Genomic DNA, 19,677 nt, shown 5'->3' on the forward strand with positions numbered 1-19,677 from the left:
AACTGAAAATCTGACCTGGTCCGAGCAAATACAATCTGCAGTAAACAGAGCGAGAAGATCCCTTTTCTTGGTCCAGAAGACTTTCGGTAGGTGTCATCCAGCTACATGTAGTGCAGTTTATAAGACGTATATTCGACCCATTCTGGAATTTGCTGGACCAATTTGGAGCCCAGTGTTGTGCCGCGACCGTGACATTTTGAAAAAATTTCAGAGGCGGGTTACGCGAATGCCGTACGGTGTGATTCGTCCTGACTACGCGACGAGGCTCGCAATAATGGGTCTGACGTCTTTTGCAGCCCGTAGAACGCGCGGCGATCTTATTGTCACCTTCCGGTGCCTCCGTTGCCTCTTCGGCGTTGAACTGCAGGACTTGTTCGAGATCAATAGAGACCAAAGATAACGTGGTCATGCAATAAAATTGAAAAAAGAAAGTTTTTCTTCGGTCCGCAGGCAGCATTTCTTGTCCAACCGCGTGTTCGACACTTGGAACCGTTTGCCTGATAGTGTTGTCGGTTCTGGCTCGGTGAATGCGTTCAAGAACTCGTGCGATCGATGGCTTGGGCTGTAGTGTTCTATAGTTGTACCACTTAGTACTTTTTTATGTTATTTTGAACTCTCAAATTTGTGTTTTTTTTTGTGAGTTTATAGGCTTTGCATCAACTCTTGTAACTTTATAATAATAATAATATGTAATATTGGCAACGTTGCACAGAGTTTGCAACGTTTGACAGTTCTTACGTTGAAATATCATGGCGGCACTGACGATTCATACCAAAGATCCCTCTTTGTTCATACGGATGTGAACAATATATAAAATCATCATTTTCGACGAAATGAAAGCATTTTTTTGACTGGAAATTCTTGGGATTACTTCAATCGAACATTTCCAACGAGTATTGATTAAGAAAAAAGAAAAAAAACAAGCTATTATTATTACTACCCTCACGTTCCAGAAAGTACTTTCCCATTTTTTTTTTGGGAAAACTAAGAGAATTGCAGACTTCCCCTTTTTATTTTCGTAATCTGGGACCTGAAATTGGTGAGAACGATATTTTCACCGACCTAGCACCGTTCTATCCACTCTTCATAATTACCCATATTTCAATCATTTACTCCTTGCTATACTATCTACGTTTTACCAAAAAAAAAATTATAATTTGAACAGCTTCTTCTGGGCATTGCAGTTTCTTTGTCAGTTAGTATATACAGGGTATAGGACAAGGGTTTTTTTAAGAACAAATATTCGAGAAATTTTATTAATCAAAAATTTTATGTAGAATACAGAGTTCGCTTTTAAGGAAACAGAAGATAACCAGCAAGATTAATTATTCAGTGTTGTCCAATTTTCTAATCAGTACCACAACTGCTCTTCTGCGAAATATCTGTGCTTCTTATAAGCAGGTGTAGAACTTATTCTTCTTCCTTTGAAATTAACAGCTTGTGGAAGGAGACAATCCCTTAAGTGCACTCCTCTTTTCTCGGGAGTCCAGGCTCTCACCTTCATTGTTCTGCCTCTTCTACCGGTGATAGAAATCCAACCTACAATGTTTCACAACCTTAGAAAGGTACTAGAACTGCTGAAACCAATATACAACTTTCTTTGCTTTGAAGAATATGCTCTGTTTGAAACAGACAAGTGTAATTTTATTGAGGGCCTCAATTTTGATGCATACTTATGCAAAATGGTGCAAGAAATATATTTAAAGGAGTTTTTGATCTGCATTCTTCTCCTTGACACAAATTATCTGATCGCTCATACTGTATTATGGTCCTGGAGCATATTATTTGAAAAAACCAAGTTATAAGAATGTGACAGGCAACCTGAGATACCCGGCATACCGATCATTTATCTTCATAGGAGTGGCTCAAAAATATGTATTCCCGCAATACATATATAGGCGTTCAGTCAATTCTCGCAATTGAGTGGAATTCTGAACCGCCGTATCTCGAGAACAAGACATACGATTTTGTTGGGTCCATGAACATGAACACTTTTGCATCAAAATCTGCAACTGCCGGAGTTGGCGAAGCCATGAAGGATGGTGAAAATTGTTCGGCTTTCAAGAATGGTAAAAAAAAAATTATATTATATGAAGAACTATATGCCGGTGTAAATCCTAGAACAAACATATACACTGCGCAAAAAAATTAACACACATTCTGAAAATCTCAATTTAAATGAAAGTTAACTCTACATTGACTTTATAACTTATTTTTTATGTTCTCTCGGGAAGGTTTTGAACGAAACAAGACACATTAAATGAAGAAAAATTCAAAATTTCACCGAATCTTATGTGAAAGAAGAGAAATGAACAATTTTCAAAATACTGAAATGCTGATAAGTGATTTAATACTTGGTATTTCCACCCCTTGCGTTAATTACAGCTCGGCAACGACGGTTCATACTCAAAATGTTCTGATCTAATCCTTCCCAGATTTCTCCGAGTTGGATTCCTAAGTCATTATGAGTAGCTGGATGATTTTCTGAACTTCTCCGCCTTCTATTGAGGTTGTCCCGAACCTGCTCAATCGGATTGATATCTGGACTTCTTGCTGGCCATTCCATTCGAGAGACTTCAACCTCTTCAAGGTACTCCTGAACGATGCGCGCACGTTGGGGTCTGGCATTATCGTCCATAAAAATGAAATTTTCACCAATATATGGGGCAAATGGCACTACATGCTCTTCAAGAATGTTCCTTATATACTTATCAGCATTCATAGCTCCATTATCAACGACCACTAGGTCTGTGCAAGCAGTCAAAGATATTCCACCCTATACCATAATCGACCCTCCTCCGAAACCAGTAGTATTCAGGAAATTGCACTGAGCATATCTTTCATGTGGACGTCTGTATACAAGGGAACGTCGATCACAATGGTAGAGGCAGAATCTAGACTCATCTGTGAAGAGAACTCTTTCCCAATCGGCCTCTTTCCAATGGAAATTTCACTGCTTAAGCGTAATCGAGATCAGCGTCACCAGTGAAACACCCTGTATTTCATTTCCTTGTCGTTGTAGAATTTTTCTTGAGAGTTTTCGAAATGACATCCTTTTGGTACATTTAGCAGGAAGTTTCCCTTCAATGTGCTGACGTCGGTTCTTCTGCATACTGTGCGAATTTTCATCCCCGTTGGAGCTAACATGACGAATCTTCCATTACCAATCTGCTGGACAACGTTCTTGCTAGTTTCCACAGGGTGATTTTGGCAGGAATCAGTGGATTTTTGGAGTTGCAGTAGCTGGAACAGGCAATCTTCTACTTCTGACCCATTATTGAGTTTGTCGTTTTCGCAGTAATATAGTGGGTGTAAATCAATACAAGGCGAAGAGGCGTATTGATACCATTTTTCATTGCTTGTCAGATAGGTATTTTTGGGAATAATAATAGTGTTGTTTATAGTTGGGATTGAAAATAATACCATTTATTATTTGAGAAAAAGGTTCGGGGTGTACAATAGGAAAATGAAGAACGAAAACAATTCTGAATTCAACAAAATATGCATCTACTTTTATCAATCCATAAAATCTGTGATATTCTCTCTCGTCGACGAATATCAGATTACTTGAACCATATAAATTTTTTGTTTTATTGATAATTGAATATAATTCGGAAAATTTAATAATGCTATGATGCAATATTCCGAGTCTGGAAAAACTAATGGCGTTTTCAATTTCATCGATTAATTCTATAATAATATCGACAGATATTCCGATTTGGTCCATGAGATTTTTAATCTGAATATACATATAAAAATTATCACTTAATTGATCAAATTTTTCTGAAATTCCTTCAAGTTGGGAAGCAATTGTTTTTTTATTATTTCTGAGGACAGAAATAGTTTTATTGAAATTTTCGATTACTTCACCGGTTAATGAAATACCTGCATTTAAATTGAACATAATATCCTTCTGAAGTTCTTTTAATGCCGATTCATAATGTAATGCGTCATTTGCATCTAAATTACCAGTAATACTTTTTATTATGGTTCCCAATCCATCAATAATTTCTCTTTTTGATCTTCCCATTGGTATCAAACTTTTCAATTTTTGTTTTGCTGAGCTTAATTGATATTCATAAAACTTTTTATGATTTTCCAATTCTGTACGAAACACGGAGCTTGAAGTATTTAAAATAGTACTAGATACTGTCTTATAATGAAATTCTAAATATTTTAACTGTGTGGAGATGGGTTGAAGGTCATAGTAATGTATGAAACTGTGAAATTTGCTACTAACTTTCGCTTTCCCTAGGAGAATTGGAAGGACTCCCGGATTGTCCTTCAGGTTTATTATTTGAATGTCCTGTGCTGTCACCAGGATCATTAGGATTAGCCTGAAAAAGTTTCTTAGATTTAGTTTTAGGTTTTTTGAGGTTTTGTTTGTGCAAAATTTTCTTATCACTATCTATTTTAATTTTCCGATTACGTAGTACTCTCTCTTTCGAAAATTTTGGAGTAAGCTTATTTCTCATGTTGGATTTAATTTTTCTGTACGCAATAGTACCAGGTTTATACGTTAAAGGATCATGTCTATTTTGATTTTGCTTTTCTATGATGTTCTGCTTCCTCTCCCCCATCAGTTCATTCAGTCTTTTGTACATTTCTCTAGTTTTTTGTTTATGGTTTTCTACATAGTTATTAATAATGGCTTTGTTTACATCTATATTGAGGGGATCCTTACTATTCAAATGGCCGTTAATTATGTCAATAGGTTTCTGCTTCGTCAAGGAATGAATAGAATTATTATATCCAAATATTGGGTAGCATTAAGTCTTCAATATTTAATGAATCATTGTTTTTACTTTTTAAAATTCTCAAATGTTCTAATATAGTAGAATGAAATCTTTCGATGATACCATTGGATTGTGAATTATTTACTGTGATATAATGAGGAGAAATTTGGTGTACAATACTATTTTTGAACTCTGTTCCATTATCCATCATTACTGTTGACGGTGAACCGTGATGCGTCATGAAAATTACAAGAGATCTTACTATTTCTATAGCTGTAAGAGAAATTAATGGATATGCTTGGGCGTATTTCGAAAAGGCATCGACAATTGTAAGAAATTTCTTGTTTTGTGCTTGAAAAGTGTCAATGTGCACAATTTCGAAGGGTTTACATGGCGTGGGCGTAAGCATTAATTTTTGATTTGGAGGGTCTCTATCATATTTATTAATTTGACATAATTCGCAATTATTAATATACTCCGTTACATCATTTTGGATACCAGGCCAATAACATGTTCTCTTTACTCTAGAAATAGTTCCAGAAATTCCTCTGTGGTTTGATTTTTCCTCATGCATATATTTAACAATTCTAACCTGCTCGTCTTTTTCTTCCACGTCCTCTAAGATTTCATTACACGTCAATAATTTGAAAGCGGATTGTTTAAATGTTTTTCTGAGAATTTCGCATATTTCTTTATAATAATTATCTTTTTTGAAATACAAAGCGTAAAGAATATTAGGTGTTAAGTATGTTTTGAAAAAGTCAATGATTTCCCTTTTCAAATCGTTAGTAGATATTTGAACAAAAATTCTTTGTTTGCTCGAAAAAAATTTTTTTATTCTAACCTCCGCCAGGGAATGAAAAACAAATTCAAAAACTATTTGATTGTCAAAAATATTTAAAATTTTCTCAGAAATGGGGACTTCTTGAATTGGATTTTCGTGATTGGAATGTGTAGTATTACCATCCTATTTGTACTGATTTTCAATATTCTTGGAATTGATTAAATCGTCTTGAGATAAGTAATAAATGTTAATATTTATGGTAGGATTTGCAAAAATATAGTTGATCATACTGAATATTTTTCTCCATTCTAGTCCATCCAAACCACACGAAATTTTTGGTAATGCTAAGGATTTAACATTGTCTTTTTGACACAATTCTTTGAGATTGGAAAGTGATTCGAATACTGTTTCATATCGTGGTTTATGATAATAAAATTCCTTAGTTATTAAGTAATAAATTATTCTTTTTTTGTGTGAAATTTTAACCACTTCTCCAGTTCTTTTATTCTGAGATTTGAGTTCTTGAACTTTGCCGAATTTTTCTTTGAAATCAAGTGCAATACCCTTATTCATATAAAAATCTTCAGAAGCACAATGAGCAAGGGAGAAGGATTCCGGAGCATCAAATAAATTGCCAATTTTTGCGGTCACAGTTGAACAATAATATATTTCATTTGCATTAAGAAGCTTCTCAAATTTCTCGAATGATATCTCCTCAACGTCTGCTTCTTCCAAATTTACAATCATCGACTCGTTATCGTTATTCGTATTTTTCTCGGAAAATTCTTTATTAAATTTCTCCATATAATCAAAAAAATCTTTGTTGTGAATCTCGACTCTCGATAGAGCATCTGCATTTGTGTTAGAACTACCTTTTTTGTAAACAATTTCGAAATCAAATTCCTCTAGTTTTAATCTCCATCTTAAAAGCTTACTATTAGGCTCCTTAAGTGACATAAGCCATTGTAATGGTTTATGATCTGTTAGGATTTTAAATTTTCTGCCAAAAATGTAAGGTCTAAAGTATTTAGTTGCCCAAACGATAGAGAGTAATTCCTTTTCAATTGTACTGTAATTTTGCTCATTATCATTGAGAGTTCTTGATGCATATGCGACCGGCCTATCGTTACTAATTTTTCCTTGTGATAGGACTGCACCAATGGCAAAATTACTAGCGTCTGTAGTTATGTCTATATAAGTACTTTTGAAAAGTCCGGATATTGAAGAATAGGTTCGTTCATTAACAAATTTTTACAGTATTCAAAACAATTGATAAACGATGTGGTGTGCTCGATTTTTGCACCTTTTTTTAAACAGGCCGTTGAAGGTTTGGTGATTCTCGCGAAGTCACGGATAAATTTTCTATAATATCCTAATAACCCTAAAAATCCTTTAATTTCTTTTGTTGTTTTAGGTATTGGGTAATTTTTGATAGCTTGAATTTTGTCTGGATTTGGTTTGACTCTATCTGTTGTTACAATATGCCCCAAATAAGCTACTTCCTTTTTTAGAAATTCTGATTTATCTAACTGAATTTTGAAATTGGCCTCTCTGAGCCTTTTGAAAACTTTTGAAAGATTAACAATATGTTCTTGTAATGATGTTGAAAAGACAATTATGTCATCTAGATAGACTAAACAATTTTCAAGTCCTCTGAGTACATTATCCATTACCCTTTGAAAGGTAGAACCCGCATTTTTTAATCCGAATGGCATACGTAGAAATTCGTAGTGGCCATTCTCTACATTGAAAGCTGTTTTAGGAATATCAGCAGGATCCATCTCTATTTGGTGAAATCCGCTAGCTAAATCTAGTGTTGTAAAATATTGACATTTGCCGATTTTTATCAAGAACATCATTTATATTAGGTATAGGATATTTATCGTCAATAGTCTTCTCATTGAGTTTTCGGAAATCTATGACAACTCTCCATTTTTGTTTACCAGATGCATCAGCTTTTTTTGGTACTACCCAAATCGGCGATGACCAAGGTGACTGGCTGGGTCTGATAATACCTTGTTCTAACATAGAATTTATTTGATTTTTAACTTCCTCTTTATGAATAAAAGGATATCTATAAGATTTTGTGTAGACAGGGATATCTTCTTTAGTTTTAATAGAGTGTTTTATCTGATTTGAAAAAGAAAGGGGTTGATTTTCTAACTTAAAGATATCTGGATATTTTCGACTTAATTTTAAAATATGAAATTTTTCTTCTTCATTCATATGATTGGTTCTAATTAATTCTTCTACGCTTATATATTCTGAATTATTATTAGTTTCCATTTGAAAGATTTCGAAATTATTCTGTATAGAAATTGATTCAATCGGTTTATTTAAAATGAGGATAACATCTTCGTTGGTTTCATTACAAATTTCTACGTTTGCTAGGCCATTTTTAGAACAAGTTACAATCTCAGAAATTTCACAAGATTGAATAATTTGTTTCGGTATTATCACGTCACCAGATAGGTGTTTGATTGGAATTTTAGCAATGATTCTAGAATTCGCATCAATTTAAATTTTGAATGGAGCTTTATTTGCTGATTCTTGATATTTTATTGGCATTGTTGAAAAAGGAGTGTTGAGCTTAGAACTATGAAAATCAAGAGACGGATCCAATAGTTTCAGATTATCTAATCCAATTAAACCGTCATAAATATTATGAAAATTGAATAGATAGAATTTGAAATTTTCATTATGTCTATTAAACTCAGCAAATATAGGAATATTGGCACAAAATCGATGATGAGAGGTTTGATGGACTGTTGAGACAGTGAATGGTTCTTTGAATATGAAATTTGAATAATATTTTTTAGCTAAATCTGGATTAATAAAAGATTTTCTTGATCCTGTATCGATTAGTAATTTAAGAGAGGGATTTTTAATTTCAATATAAGGTAATTCGCGTTTACCATTAGAAACATGAAATTCTATTATGTGCTGTGGGTCTGAAATTGAACGTTCCGAAAATTTTGTTGGTAATCTTCAGTAATTTGGTCATTTTTGAATTCTTCTTTAGAGCTGTGAGGATCATTATGATACTCGGTATTAAAAAGCTCTTCACTTATAAAATTTGGTTTCTGAGGAAAGGATTGATTTTGCCTGTTTGTAAAATATCTATTATTTGTTGAGGTACTCATTGGTAGAGTTCTCTGTTTAGTATGATTAGTAGATATACTCATTGGAGTAGGTGCAGGTTGTTGCTGCTTTCCGAAAACTTGAGCGTTACTGAAATATTTCGGCTCTTTATAACTTATATTTCTTTGAATAGTAATGGGTCTGCTAGGAAATTGCTGATTCGTAACAAAATTTTGTCGTTCGATGGGTACCATTGTGGAAAAGTTTTGACGAAATTTTGAAAAATTATTTGAATTATTTCTGTGATTACTATAATTCATGAATTTTCTGGAACTATTGATTACCGTTTGATTAGATTTTTGGCAATGTTTTATATTGTCTTCTTCAATTATGAATTGTAGTGCTTGAGATAAGGAATCAGGCCTCATACCCCTTATAATAGGACCCAAAGGATCTCTTAAACCGGCTAAAAAGGTTTTTAAAGCTTGTTTTCGGAAAAAATCTCTTTTACTTGCTCTAAATCCAACTTCACATTTCAAATCAATATAATTACAAATTGTATTTAATAATGTAATTACTTTTTCATAGAAGTCATGAGGAGATTCTCCGAAGTTTTGCCTCAGATTAACTAGATCCTGATTAAGACAATTCTCATCTCGTTGATCACCGAAATGTAATAAAAGTGAATTTTTTATGTCGTTCCAATTACTGGTAGCTCCATGAATTGCGACAACTTCTTCCGCTTTGCCGTGAAGCTTATTCAAAATACCATTCAATATCAACACATTTTGGAAGTTATTTTGATTTTCAACATCAAAATAGTGATTCAAAATTGCTTCCGAAGCTTGAATGAACCTATGTAATTTATTCGGATTCCCATCGAAATCGGGAATGATGCTTACATTTTTGATATCAAAGTTTTCAGGTACGTTAGGCATATTCAAATTAGTGCAAGAATTCACGCAGGAGCAAATCGTTGATTTCATTTTTAATTGATTTTGTTCCAGAGATTGGTAGTGAAAACCCTAAAAAGTTTATGAAGATATTCAAAGTTGTATTATTACTATTAAGTGAAAGATTATTAAATAATTCTAACAAATCTGTCTCTAATTCAGAATTGGTTTCCGCTACAGAATCAATACTAGGATTAGAGGAGTCTGACATCAACGAATAAAAATACGCTCACCACCTTGTTATGATTATCCACAACTGCATTATCTTCTTCCTCCTAGATGGATTTTTGATTGTAACTGCTGTGGGTAGGTTCTCATTTCACCAAAAAGAGGGTAGAACTCTAAAGTTTTTCACAATGAAAACTCCGTGAAACTCCGTCGACTGCGCCAGTTATATTTATTAAGGCAGGAAAAACGTTTTTAAAAAGCTATATTTCATACAATACGTATATACAGTGAAAGTTATGTCAGAACTGATTCAATGATGATAAAATTACAATTTATAACCTCGGTACACTTTCTTAGTCTAAGGAAAATGAGACGATGCTGAGATTGCATCTTCCAACGAAGTTCATCGTTCTCGGATATATAACTCGCGCCATCTTGTTGATACCATAAGTCATTATGGTTCTGTACTAGCGGCTCAATTATTTGAGTCAATATGTCAGAATATCTATCTCCTAAGGGAGAACATTCTTTAAATAATGCAAACATGTGTAGTGTTCTATCTTACCAGTTAAAGTCCCATCATAAATGTGAACATCGAGAATTGCATTATTTTTGATGGCGCAAAAAACATTGAAACTCCAGGTCTCTTGAAAGTTCCATTGTCTGAAGTGGTGGTTGTTCTCTTCATTCCAATAATGACTGTTATGCCTATTGAAAGAACCATTCTTTGTGAATTTAGATTCATCTGTCCAAATTATACAGTCCAAAAAGTTTTCATTCCCTTGAAATCGAATCATCATAGCTTCGCAAAACTCTGTTCTCCTGATGAAATCAGTTTCCTTCAAATGCTGTACCCTATTGAACTTATATGGGTGCATTTTATGTTTTTTTAATATTCTCCAAACACTCGATTGAGATAATCCCAGATAAATCTCGGCATCTTTGAGAGAATTTTGAGGATTCACACGAAAATATGCAAGAACTGTAATTTCGTTGTTCTCATCTTCTGCTACACATTTTTCTCTGTGTATAGTTTTCTTAACGAAAGATCAGACATTTCTCAAGTTTGTCATGGTTCTGGTAATGGTATCTCTCGTTGGTCTGGGTCGGTCAGGAAACCTCTCAATGAACAGTCGAATCGTTCTATCTACAACTTTATTACATTCTCCATGAAGTAGAATGAGATTTAAATAATCTTCATTGGTAAAATTAGGCATAGTGATCGATTTTATTATAACTTAATACGAATTATCACCAAATTAATAGTAAACACAAAATGCTACTGAATAAAGAGGAATTTGGCAGATGTAATTAATGATATCTATCATTAAAAAAAAAAGAATGTAAAACATGGTAAGTTTTTGCATATGGTTCATAAGGAATTATTTATTTATCACTGGAGAGAAAACCGATGGCCGATTAGTTGAAATAAAGAGGTTTCCGATACAAATTCGAATCAAATTTCGCCATCTATTTAGGAACAACCTGTAACTTTTTTCTTTTGCATATTAGGATCGTAAAATCTAAAACATGGTTTGAGTAACAGTTCCTGAAAATTTCATCTTTTTGGCGTGAAGGGAAAAGAAATAGCTGAAAATTCAAGACGAAAAACATTTTTTTGTGAATAACTCAGAAAATATCCACTTTAGGGCAAGGGTGTGATGCATACTCTCACATTATTTTTTAACGTAGATTCAATATTTGCCATAAAAAATGGGGTTCTAATTTGAAAAAATTGATTTTTCACGATTTTGTCATCCCTAACTTTGAAAGCGATTTCTTCACCCCCTGTATCATGAATCACGATTTCGAATTTTAAAGTGGATACATCAATCTTGAAAAATCCCAAAAATGAAAATTTTCCATCCAAAAACCTCGAAGTTATTCTTGTTTCGGAGCTCTATTTTCGATTTTTTTTCGAATTTTCCCGCTCAGAGAGAATTTTCCAACCAAAACTGAAAAATGTTACATCAAAATAACTTGAAAATTTCTAAGGAATCTATTTCTGCAATTAAAAAATGGTGTTCTAATTTGAAAAACGGAAGTTGACGTCATTTCCGGAAAAACCGGAGGTGCTCATGCCTTGAAAATATTTTAGATTTCATCAGCATCGTGAAATACTTATAAGTGCTGAATTTCATGAAAATACGTTCAGTACTTTCCCGTATAAATATGGGTGAGGACTCTGTATTGAGACTGCACCATACAGAAGTTTACTTATATCTTAAAATTAAAAATCAATACTCTATCAAAATGTTCATTCTCCATTTTGCCCTTCAAAAATTACGGTTTTAAATATTGATGGAGCATCAAATCTTAATGCAACTGGGAATGAATTAGATCAAATAGACGGAAGCAGCTTCATCCAATAATTTCTCCCCTATATCCAAGTGAAAAGCTATTTCGACAAAAAAATAATTTCAAGCTTTAATAACTTTTTGAAGAGCCGTTTCATCGAAAAATCGTATGGGACAGTTTTTGTAGAGCACCTAATTCTCTACATAAAAATATATCGCTCGATGAAATCCTATCATTGGTTTGCGAACTAAAATTTCTTAATTAGAAATAAATTTTTACTCCCTGCTATTAGTAGGGAAAATAAAAATCATCGATGAGCGACCTTAAATAATAATATTTTCGGCTAATATTTTCACAGACGTCATTTTTCAATGCCCTGAAGATAGTAAGGTGGGGGTTTCTCGAAAAAAACTAGATTTTTTTGAATCAGTCTTATATATATATATTTTTTTTTTTAATAATCACCATTCTGGGTAGGCACATGATTATACCGGATCACGAGGATCAAAGCATTTCTCAGCTGCTGGTGAGGAATCTTCTGACTATTCTTGTAGTCCAGAGAATGACTTCCCTCTGTGTCACATCGATTAGGCTCTCATCAAGTCCGAGCTGCGTAGTGTGCTGGGTCAGGTGCATTTCAACAAGTCCATTGGTTGTGATGACGAGCGGAAGGATCGAAGTACAGGTAAGTTGATGAATCTCTTTTAGTTCAAAAGCCAGGTCATGATATTTGACTATTTTCTCAGTGTAAGCTTTCTCAGCGTTGTCATCCGCTGGAACCGTGATGTCAATGATTGTTGCCGTCTTTTCTTTTTTGTCAAAGATGACAATGTCTGGGCGGTTGTGTAAGACTGATCGATCAGTAATTAGTGGATGATCCCAGTAGAGCTTCAGGCTTTCATTCTCTAGCAGAGTTTGTGGTGAGTATTCATGAATTTTTTTATGATATTTTAATAATCCATGTTTTATGGCAATTGCCTGATGGTAAACTTTTGCCATGGCATTGTGACGATCCGTGTATTCTCTGGGAGCGAGAGTTGCACAGGAGGAAGTGACATGCTGGATCGTTTCTACGGATTGTGAGCATTTGCGACATCTGTCTGTTGGCAAGTTCTTTTTCACTATATTTTTCAGGTATGCTCTCGTAGGTATTACCTGGTCTTGGATGGCTGCAAGTCTGCCTTCCGTCTCTGGAAAAAGATAACCGGCTTTCAGGTAAGAAATAGACTTTTCTTTGTTGATCTTATTCCATTTCAGGGCAGTGGGATATCTTCCATGAAGGGCTTTACCGTGCCATTCCCGAGTGATTTCCTCGATGTTTGAGGTTTCTACTGGGTCTATTCTCGATGCCAGGTTCAGGGCTGTGATGTTGTGGTCTTCTTCGGCTATAGCTTGATAGAAAAGTGAGTTTTTTGATTGAAAATACTCTCTCATCTGTTTGACTACAGTGTGATGCGTGTGCTCAATTTTCTGTAGGCCTCTTCCTCCTTCATTTCTTGGCATGTATAATCTTGTGACTGATGCATGAGGCTGGTGCATTCCATACCTGGTGAGGAGTACCCTAATTTGTGTGTCTAGAGCTCTAAGTTCCGTAGTTGACCATTTGATGACGCCGAAGGAATCAGCAAGACAGGGCATCGCCCAAGCCTTAATTGCTGTGAACGTTGATTTTGCATTAAGTTTGCTTTGCAATACTTTTTTTACCCTTTCAATGACCTTGGTTTTAAAGGCATCACTTGCTTCAGCTGTTTTAATTTCAAGCCCTTGTTGGATTCCCAAGTATTTGTGAGTTTCCTTTGGTCCCATCCTCTGTATTTGTAAGCCTGCTGTATAAGCATGGCTTCTCCCTCCACTAGTTTTCCTCTCTTTACATGCAGCACCGCACACTTATCCAAGCCCATCTCCATCTTCACAGTTTCTGTGAAGGATGTCACGATTCTGAGCTGTCTTCGAAGTTGATCTTCATTTGCTGCGTACAATTTGAGGTCATCGATGTAGAGCTGATGATTGATTTTTGTGTTGTTTGTTTTTTTGAGGATGTAGCCGTACTTGGTGTTATTAAGTAATTTGCTCAAGAAGTTTATTGCGAGGCAGAACCAGAGTGTGCTTAATTTGTCTCCTTGGAAAAGCCTCTTCTGATGTTGATTTCAGCCGTTGTATATTCACCTGTATTCGTATTCAGGTGTAGTCTAGTTCTCCATGTCAGCATGAGATATTTGAGGAGATTGATTATCGCCTCCGATACTCCATATAATCTTAAAGTTTTTAGCAGCCATGAATGTGGTATAGAATCGAAGGCTTTTCTATAATCAATCCATGCCATCGATATATTACGTTGTTTCTTTTTCGCTTGTTTGGTAATGAGCGAATCAACAATAAGCAACTCCTTGCTACCCTCTGCATCTTTTAGGCATCCATTCTGTTCACGTGCTAGAATTTTGTTTTTTCCAACATGTTCCCAAATTTTTTTGGGTTATCACTCCTGTCAGGATTTTATATACGACAGGTAAGCAGGTAATTGGCCTATAATCTTTGGGATTATTGTTTTTCGGCCCCTTCGGAATCATGTGAGTTATGCCAAGTGTTAGGGTATTCGGTAATTGAGATGGATTCACCAAGGCCTGCTGAAATAACTTTGCTATCTTTTTGTGTGTGGAGCTGAAGTGCTTCCACCAGTAATTATGGAGCCCATCGGGTCCCGGCGCAGACCAGTTGCATGTTTTTTTTAATGTTGTTCTAACATCATCCTCAGTGATGGTAACCTGATCCATGACATAATTTTTTGATTCCTCCTCTGCTTCCCGTATCCAAGACGCCCCATCATCATGCTCTCCCTTGTCGCTCCAGATTTCTTCCCATGTTGTGCGCATTTCATCGGGTTTTGGGAAATCCTCTTCAGCTGTTGTTGTTTCCTCTAGTTGTCGGTAGAACTGTTTTTGGTTTTTATAGTACAACTGGTTATTCTTCTACCTTTTTACCCTTTCATTATATCGTTTCACCCTATTCCCTAATGCTTGTGCTTTCTGTTTCAGGGTGTCATATATTACCATAAGTTTTTGCTTGAAGGGTCCATCTCTACCTCTTACATTGTGTTGTGATGCTATGCATGAGATCTTTTTAGTTGTTTTTCTGGATGGCGTGTTGGAGTTCAGGTAAGTATGTAGCACTCCTATTTTTGATCGTATACTCTCTATTTTTTTTCCAGGCGGATCTTCCATGGTGGTGCTCTGTTCTCTCGTATTCGGCTTTTGGTAACAATTAGCCTCACGTTATTTCCTTCGCACACAGTTGCAGCCCCGGCATAAACATAGTCAGTGACTTGCTCGATGTTGAGATTGTCTGGCATGATTTTTTTCATTATTTCATTTGTCCTTCTAACACTTTCCAATATCTTCAGTGATCCTTTGAGTCTTGGTATTCTTGGCCTCTCGTGAGGATTGATCTTGGCATACATCTGTATGAACCTTCTGAGGACTTTCTCTGTTTTCCTGCACTCAAGCGTCGCTTGAACCTGTTGTTCGGGGTTTGCCTCCTCAGTGATGGTAGCGCCATGAGTTGGCACTGGGGCGTATGGTCTCACGCTTTTTCTGATGGATTCGAGTTCTACGCTTGAAAATTTTTCATTTTCCAATATCCATCTAACCCTATTTGCCAGCAGATTGGGATATGAGAGCCTACTCGGATTGATCTCATTCCAAGTGGTGGTCAGGATTTGTCGATACGTTCTTTGTTCCGTATTTTGTTGGCGTAGTTCCTCAGCAATAAAATGAACTCGTATAATGAGGATATTCTCTTCCTCCGTCCAACGTGTTCTTCCATGTGTTGTCTGAGGTTCAGCGGGACGGTTTCTGATTCCGTCCAAACTGATACTTCTTCTGACTCTTCTGATGTTCCTGATGCTATGGCTTACGGTGCCATCTCGGGGGGCTGCGCCGCTTGCCCCACAGCTGACCCCAACAGGCTCTACCTCCAGACGGCTCCGAAGAGGGCCAGATATTCTATTGAAATTATATTGCATACAGTATCATTAATTTATATTTCATTATATCCCCTGAATTACTTCAGAGATATTCAATTACATCCACCTATTACCCCTTTAAGTACATTAAATGCAACTTTAAATTTTCGTCGTATACTAGTTAACTTTCAAATTACGCGCCCTTCTCTCGACTAGACATACGTGTGCGTCGACGCGGCGTTCCCAGTCCCCCCTGATAGAATCACCAGCGATGCCAGGTTGGAAGAAATTTCCTAAGATTTATTTTCTGATGTCCAGAAATCTGTTCTATTTTTTATATCACACTATCTTCAATTACTCTAAGCCACGGTTTTACATTCTACAGTTCAAGTTCGAACCGAGTTCAAAGTTGAATCTATTTCAATTTTGGACAGTCCAGTTCTATTTTATCATGGGCAGTCAATGGGTTCAACGTTGGATTCAGCTATTATCTGAACTGTAATCGGAATTCAATCATTAGAAATAATAAAAAATTTGTGAAGTAGATGAATTATTTTCAATCATATTCTGTTTAGGAACTCTGACTTTATTTATTTTATTGGATACAAATGAACTTAACAAGCACTACTTTCAGAAGTCGATATTCTCTATCCGTTCTTCTCAAAGCTTGATAAAAATAAAAATCCAGAATCTAGGTAATTCAACATAGTAAAGTAAAGATATTTACTCAACTCTGCATACCGTATACTGGGGAATAAAATTTCTGGACCCGGCAACGCTGATCACTAGCCAGCTACAAAATGCAGAAACGAGAAACGACAGCAACGTGAGATTTGAGCTTCATTCGAAGAGCGGAAGCCGAACAACAAAGCATTCATTGCTGCCATTTTGATTTTGTCGTTTGCGCGTTGTCTCGATCGTTTTGTGTGTTTGTGTGAGACTAACCTGTGTATATTGATATGAAACGAAATAAATTCTAGTTTGATTTCCACTTGATTCTTGGGAAGTAACTTATTTCCTCTTTAACGTTTTCCATCTACTTACACGTGTTATTGATTCTATCCATTTGTGCCATAATGTCACCGAAATATTTGTATATGTTCATTTTTATTATCTTTCATCACAATTCAACACTTTCAACCCTAGATCTTACCTCAACCAAGTTGAACGAGAGGTTGAATCTTTTCAACGGAACTTTCGAATGAATCTTTATTCTTTTTATAATAGTTATAATATTTAAACATGTGATTGGGAGGTAATGAATTACATGTTTTATGGATTTCTACTCGTATTTTTTCATTTTTTATTATGTGTTTACCTATTCATGCAAATTATATCATTGGATTGAAGTTGTATCATACTGTGAATGTTTTGCAGAAGCTTTTGGTGTGAGGACAAAATATGAAAAAGCGACAGATGCCGAAATCATACAAAATGTTTCCCATTCGGATATGGTTGGATGATGGACGGAATAAAAAGTGAGTTTTATAATTCTTTCATATTCTGAGATTTTTTGCTTTTCTTCCATTCACTCTCAGAACAGAATGAATTTTGTGTTTCTTTTCACGACTACTTGCTGTTCGAGTTGCTGTCTAAAATTGTTCTAGTGATGTGAATTTTTACAGGACTTTTATTGCGAGTTTTATTGTTTTGTAAATAATGCTTTCACTTTATAGAGTATGAGAGTCCAACAAATTCTGTCCATAAAGGACAGTTTTTTTCTTGTAAATATACAAGCACAGGTTGATTAGTATTTTTAAATGTCGCTTTCTCAAGTGAAGGAATATTATACAGTTATTTGATACATTATCGAAAATTTTTATAATTTCTTCCGAGGGGGTGACCATTTCCGAAATCGATGTACTTTTGACGACCGAAATCATCCTCTGAAATCCCGAAATCATCATTCGAAATCCCGAAATCATCGTAGAAATCATCGTCGAAATCATCTTGATTTCCGAAATCAATGTACATTTTTCTCATAGTGGTTACACTCTCGATTTTTTCTAATGACTATCCTATTTTTTAAGACCATATCTGAAGGTTTTATCAAGTTACACTTAAGTAAGTATGTACCAAATATTTAAGTCTTATTTCTTGTCGTTGAAAAGATGTTCAACAAACATTGACTGATTCGAAAACGAGGGAATCTGATTCAACTCAATGAAATAACCGAGGAAATAACTCGAAGTATTTTAAAAATGGAATGTCACGAGGTTCTTAATAACCATTCTCTGTCAAAAAAACAAGTTGAATAAAACTAATGAGAGTAGCAGCGAAGAATAGCGAGGATATTTATTAGTTTGTCGTTCTGTGGGAAACAACGTTTGTTGAAAGATCGAACAAAAGAATAAGAACTTAATATTTGGGTGCGCATGTGTAACTTGAGATAGCTCCTTTTAAGAGTAGTCATAAAAAATTAGGATTGTCCTTTGAAAAAATCATCACTGACGTTAGGTCTCATATTAAGGTTACGCTGTAAAACATTTTTTTGAATGAAAAATAGCGCAACTTAAACTTCCGATCGCTCTGTTCGGGCATATTTACAACAACTGCCTTCGATTCACTGAATTTGTTCAAAGTTAAAAACTTGCACTATATGATCTTCTATTAACATCTATTTGTTCTGATACCAAAAAATACACCGATCATAAATTTGACAAGTTGAAGAAAACATCCTTCAGTAAAATTTATCTTTTCAGTACTCTAAATATTCCATACCACCAATGTAGTATTATCTGACAGGTTCTTTATAAACGATTTTTACACCATAGTGGGCGTCAATTTCGAAATTCTATGTATGCTATTCAGTTCAAAGCCCTCTAGTAAGGAGCATCATTCGAAGCCAAATGCTATGCAACAATCTCTAATAAAGATCCCGTATTTACTGCTGCTCAATTAATTCTCTGAATTATTTCAATGAAAGTACATATTAATTACTTTTCCTCCAATTTTGCGACAATCATCCCAATTCTTCGTAGAAGAACTTTCATGACCCTAAATTGACAAAATATGAAACTTTCTGTTTCTGAAAAATCATAAAAATATATTCATTACAGGAATGCCAGTAGTCGACGACAATTCCGGTTTCAATTATTTGCAGATCCCGATGACGAAGATTATGAAGGTTTCGTGTATATTGATACATATTTTAATGTTGTGATGGAAATGAATAAATTTTTTGAACTGAATTTGATCTACTCAATGCAAAGAAACCCTTGTTTTACTATTTCAGGAAAACATTATATAATTATGATTTTCGATCCGCAAACTCTGTTTTTAAAAAGAATTTTATTCTTTCAATTATAAATCACAATTTCGAAAAACTAAATGACTTTATAATTGGACAGAGCGGAAAGGAGTTACAAACAGAATGAATTCTAAAATGGAACTAAACTAGAATGTGTCTCTTTTCACATGGAAACCTTGGATTCTGGAAGAATCCGAGTCATCACTTTCTTCTCGCACTAACACTTTCCGCGAAGACGAAGCTGGCGTCAGCGTTCCAGTACGAGGAGCATCTCGTAATACTTTCCCCCTTAAGAGATAACGTCTCTGTTATCTGCTGGGTGGCCTTGGGTGATGTCTTCCATTTCTACGTGTATGATTTTCCTTGGACTGTAGATTAACTCGGAGATCCTTGTTTTGTTCTTTATAACGAAGATGATTCCAAGAATTGTGAAACAGCACAATATCACA

At 35.1% G+C, this 19,677-nt stretch overlaps 1 protein-coding gene across 1 annotated transcript in view; it reads right to left on the minus strand.

The window, feature by feature from the left end:
* Nucleotides 1-1,255: 1,255 nt before the first annotated feature.
* LOC123312867 (nitric oxide-associated protein 1) overlaps nucleotides 1,256-19,677 on the minus strand; it is a 38,628-nt gene continuing 20,206 nt past the window's right edge. The window contains exon 6 of the mRNA XM_044897426.1: nucleotides 1,256-1,539. Coding sequence (XP_044753361.1) covers nucleotides 1,352-1,539 — 188 coding nt within the window. The 3' untranslated portion in view covers nucleotides 1,256-1,351. The remainder of the gene's footprint in view (nucleotides 1,540-19,677) is intronic.

Source organism: Coccinella septempunctata, chromosome 5 (genome assembly GCF_907165205.1).
Source record: "Coccinella septempunctata chromosome 5, icCocSept1.1, whole genome shotgun sequence".
Taxonomy (NCBI): domain Eukaryota; kingdom Metazoa; phylum Arthropoda; class Insecta; order Coleoptera; family Coccinellidae; genus Coccinella; species Coccinella septempunctata.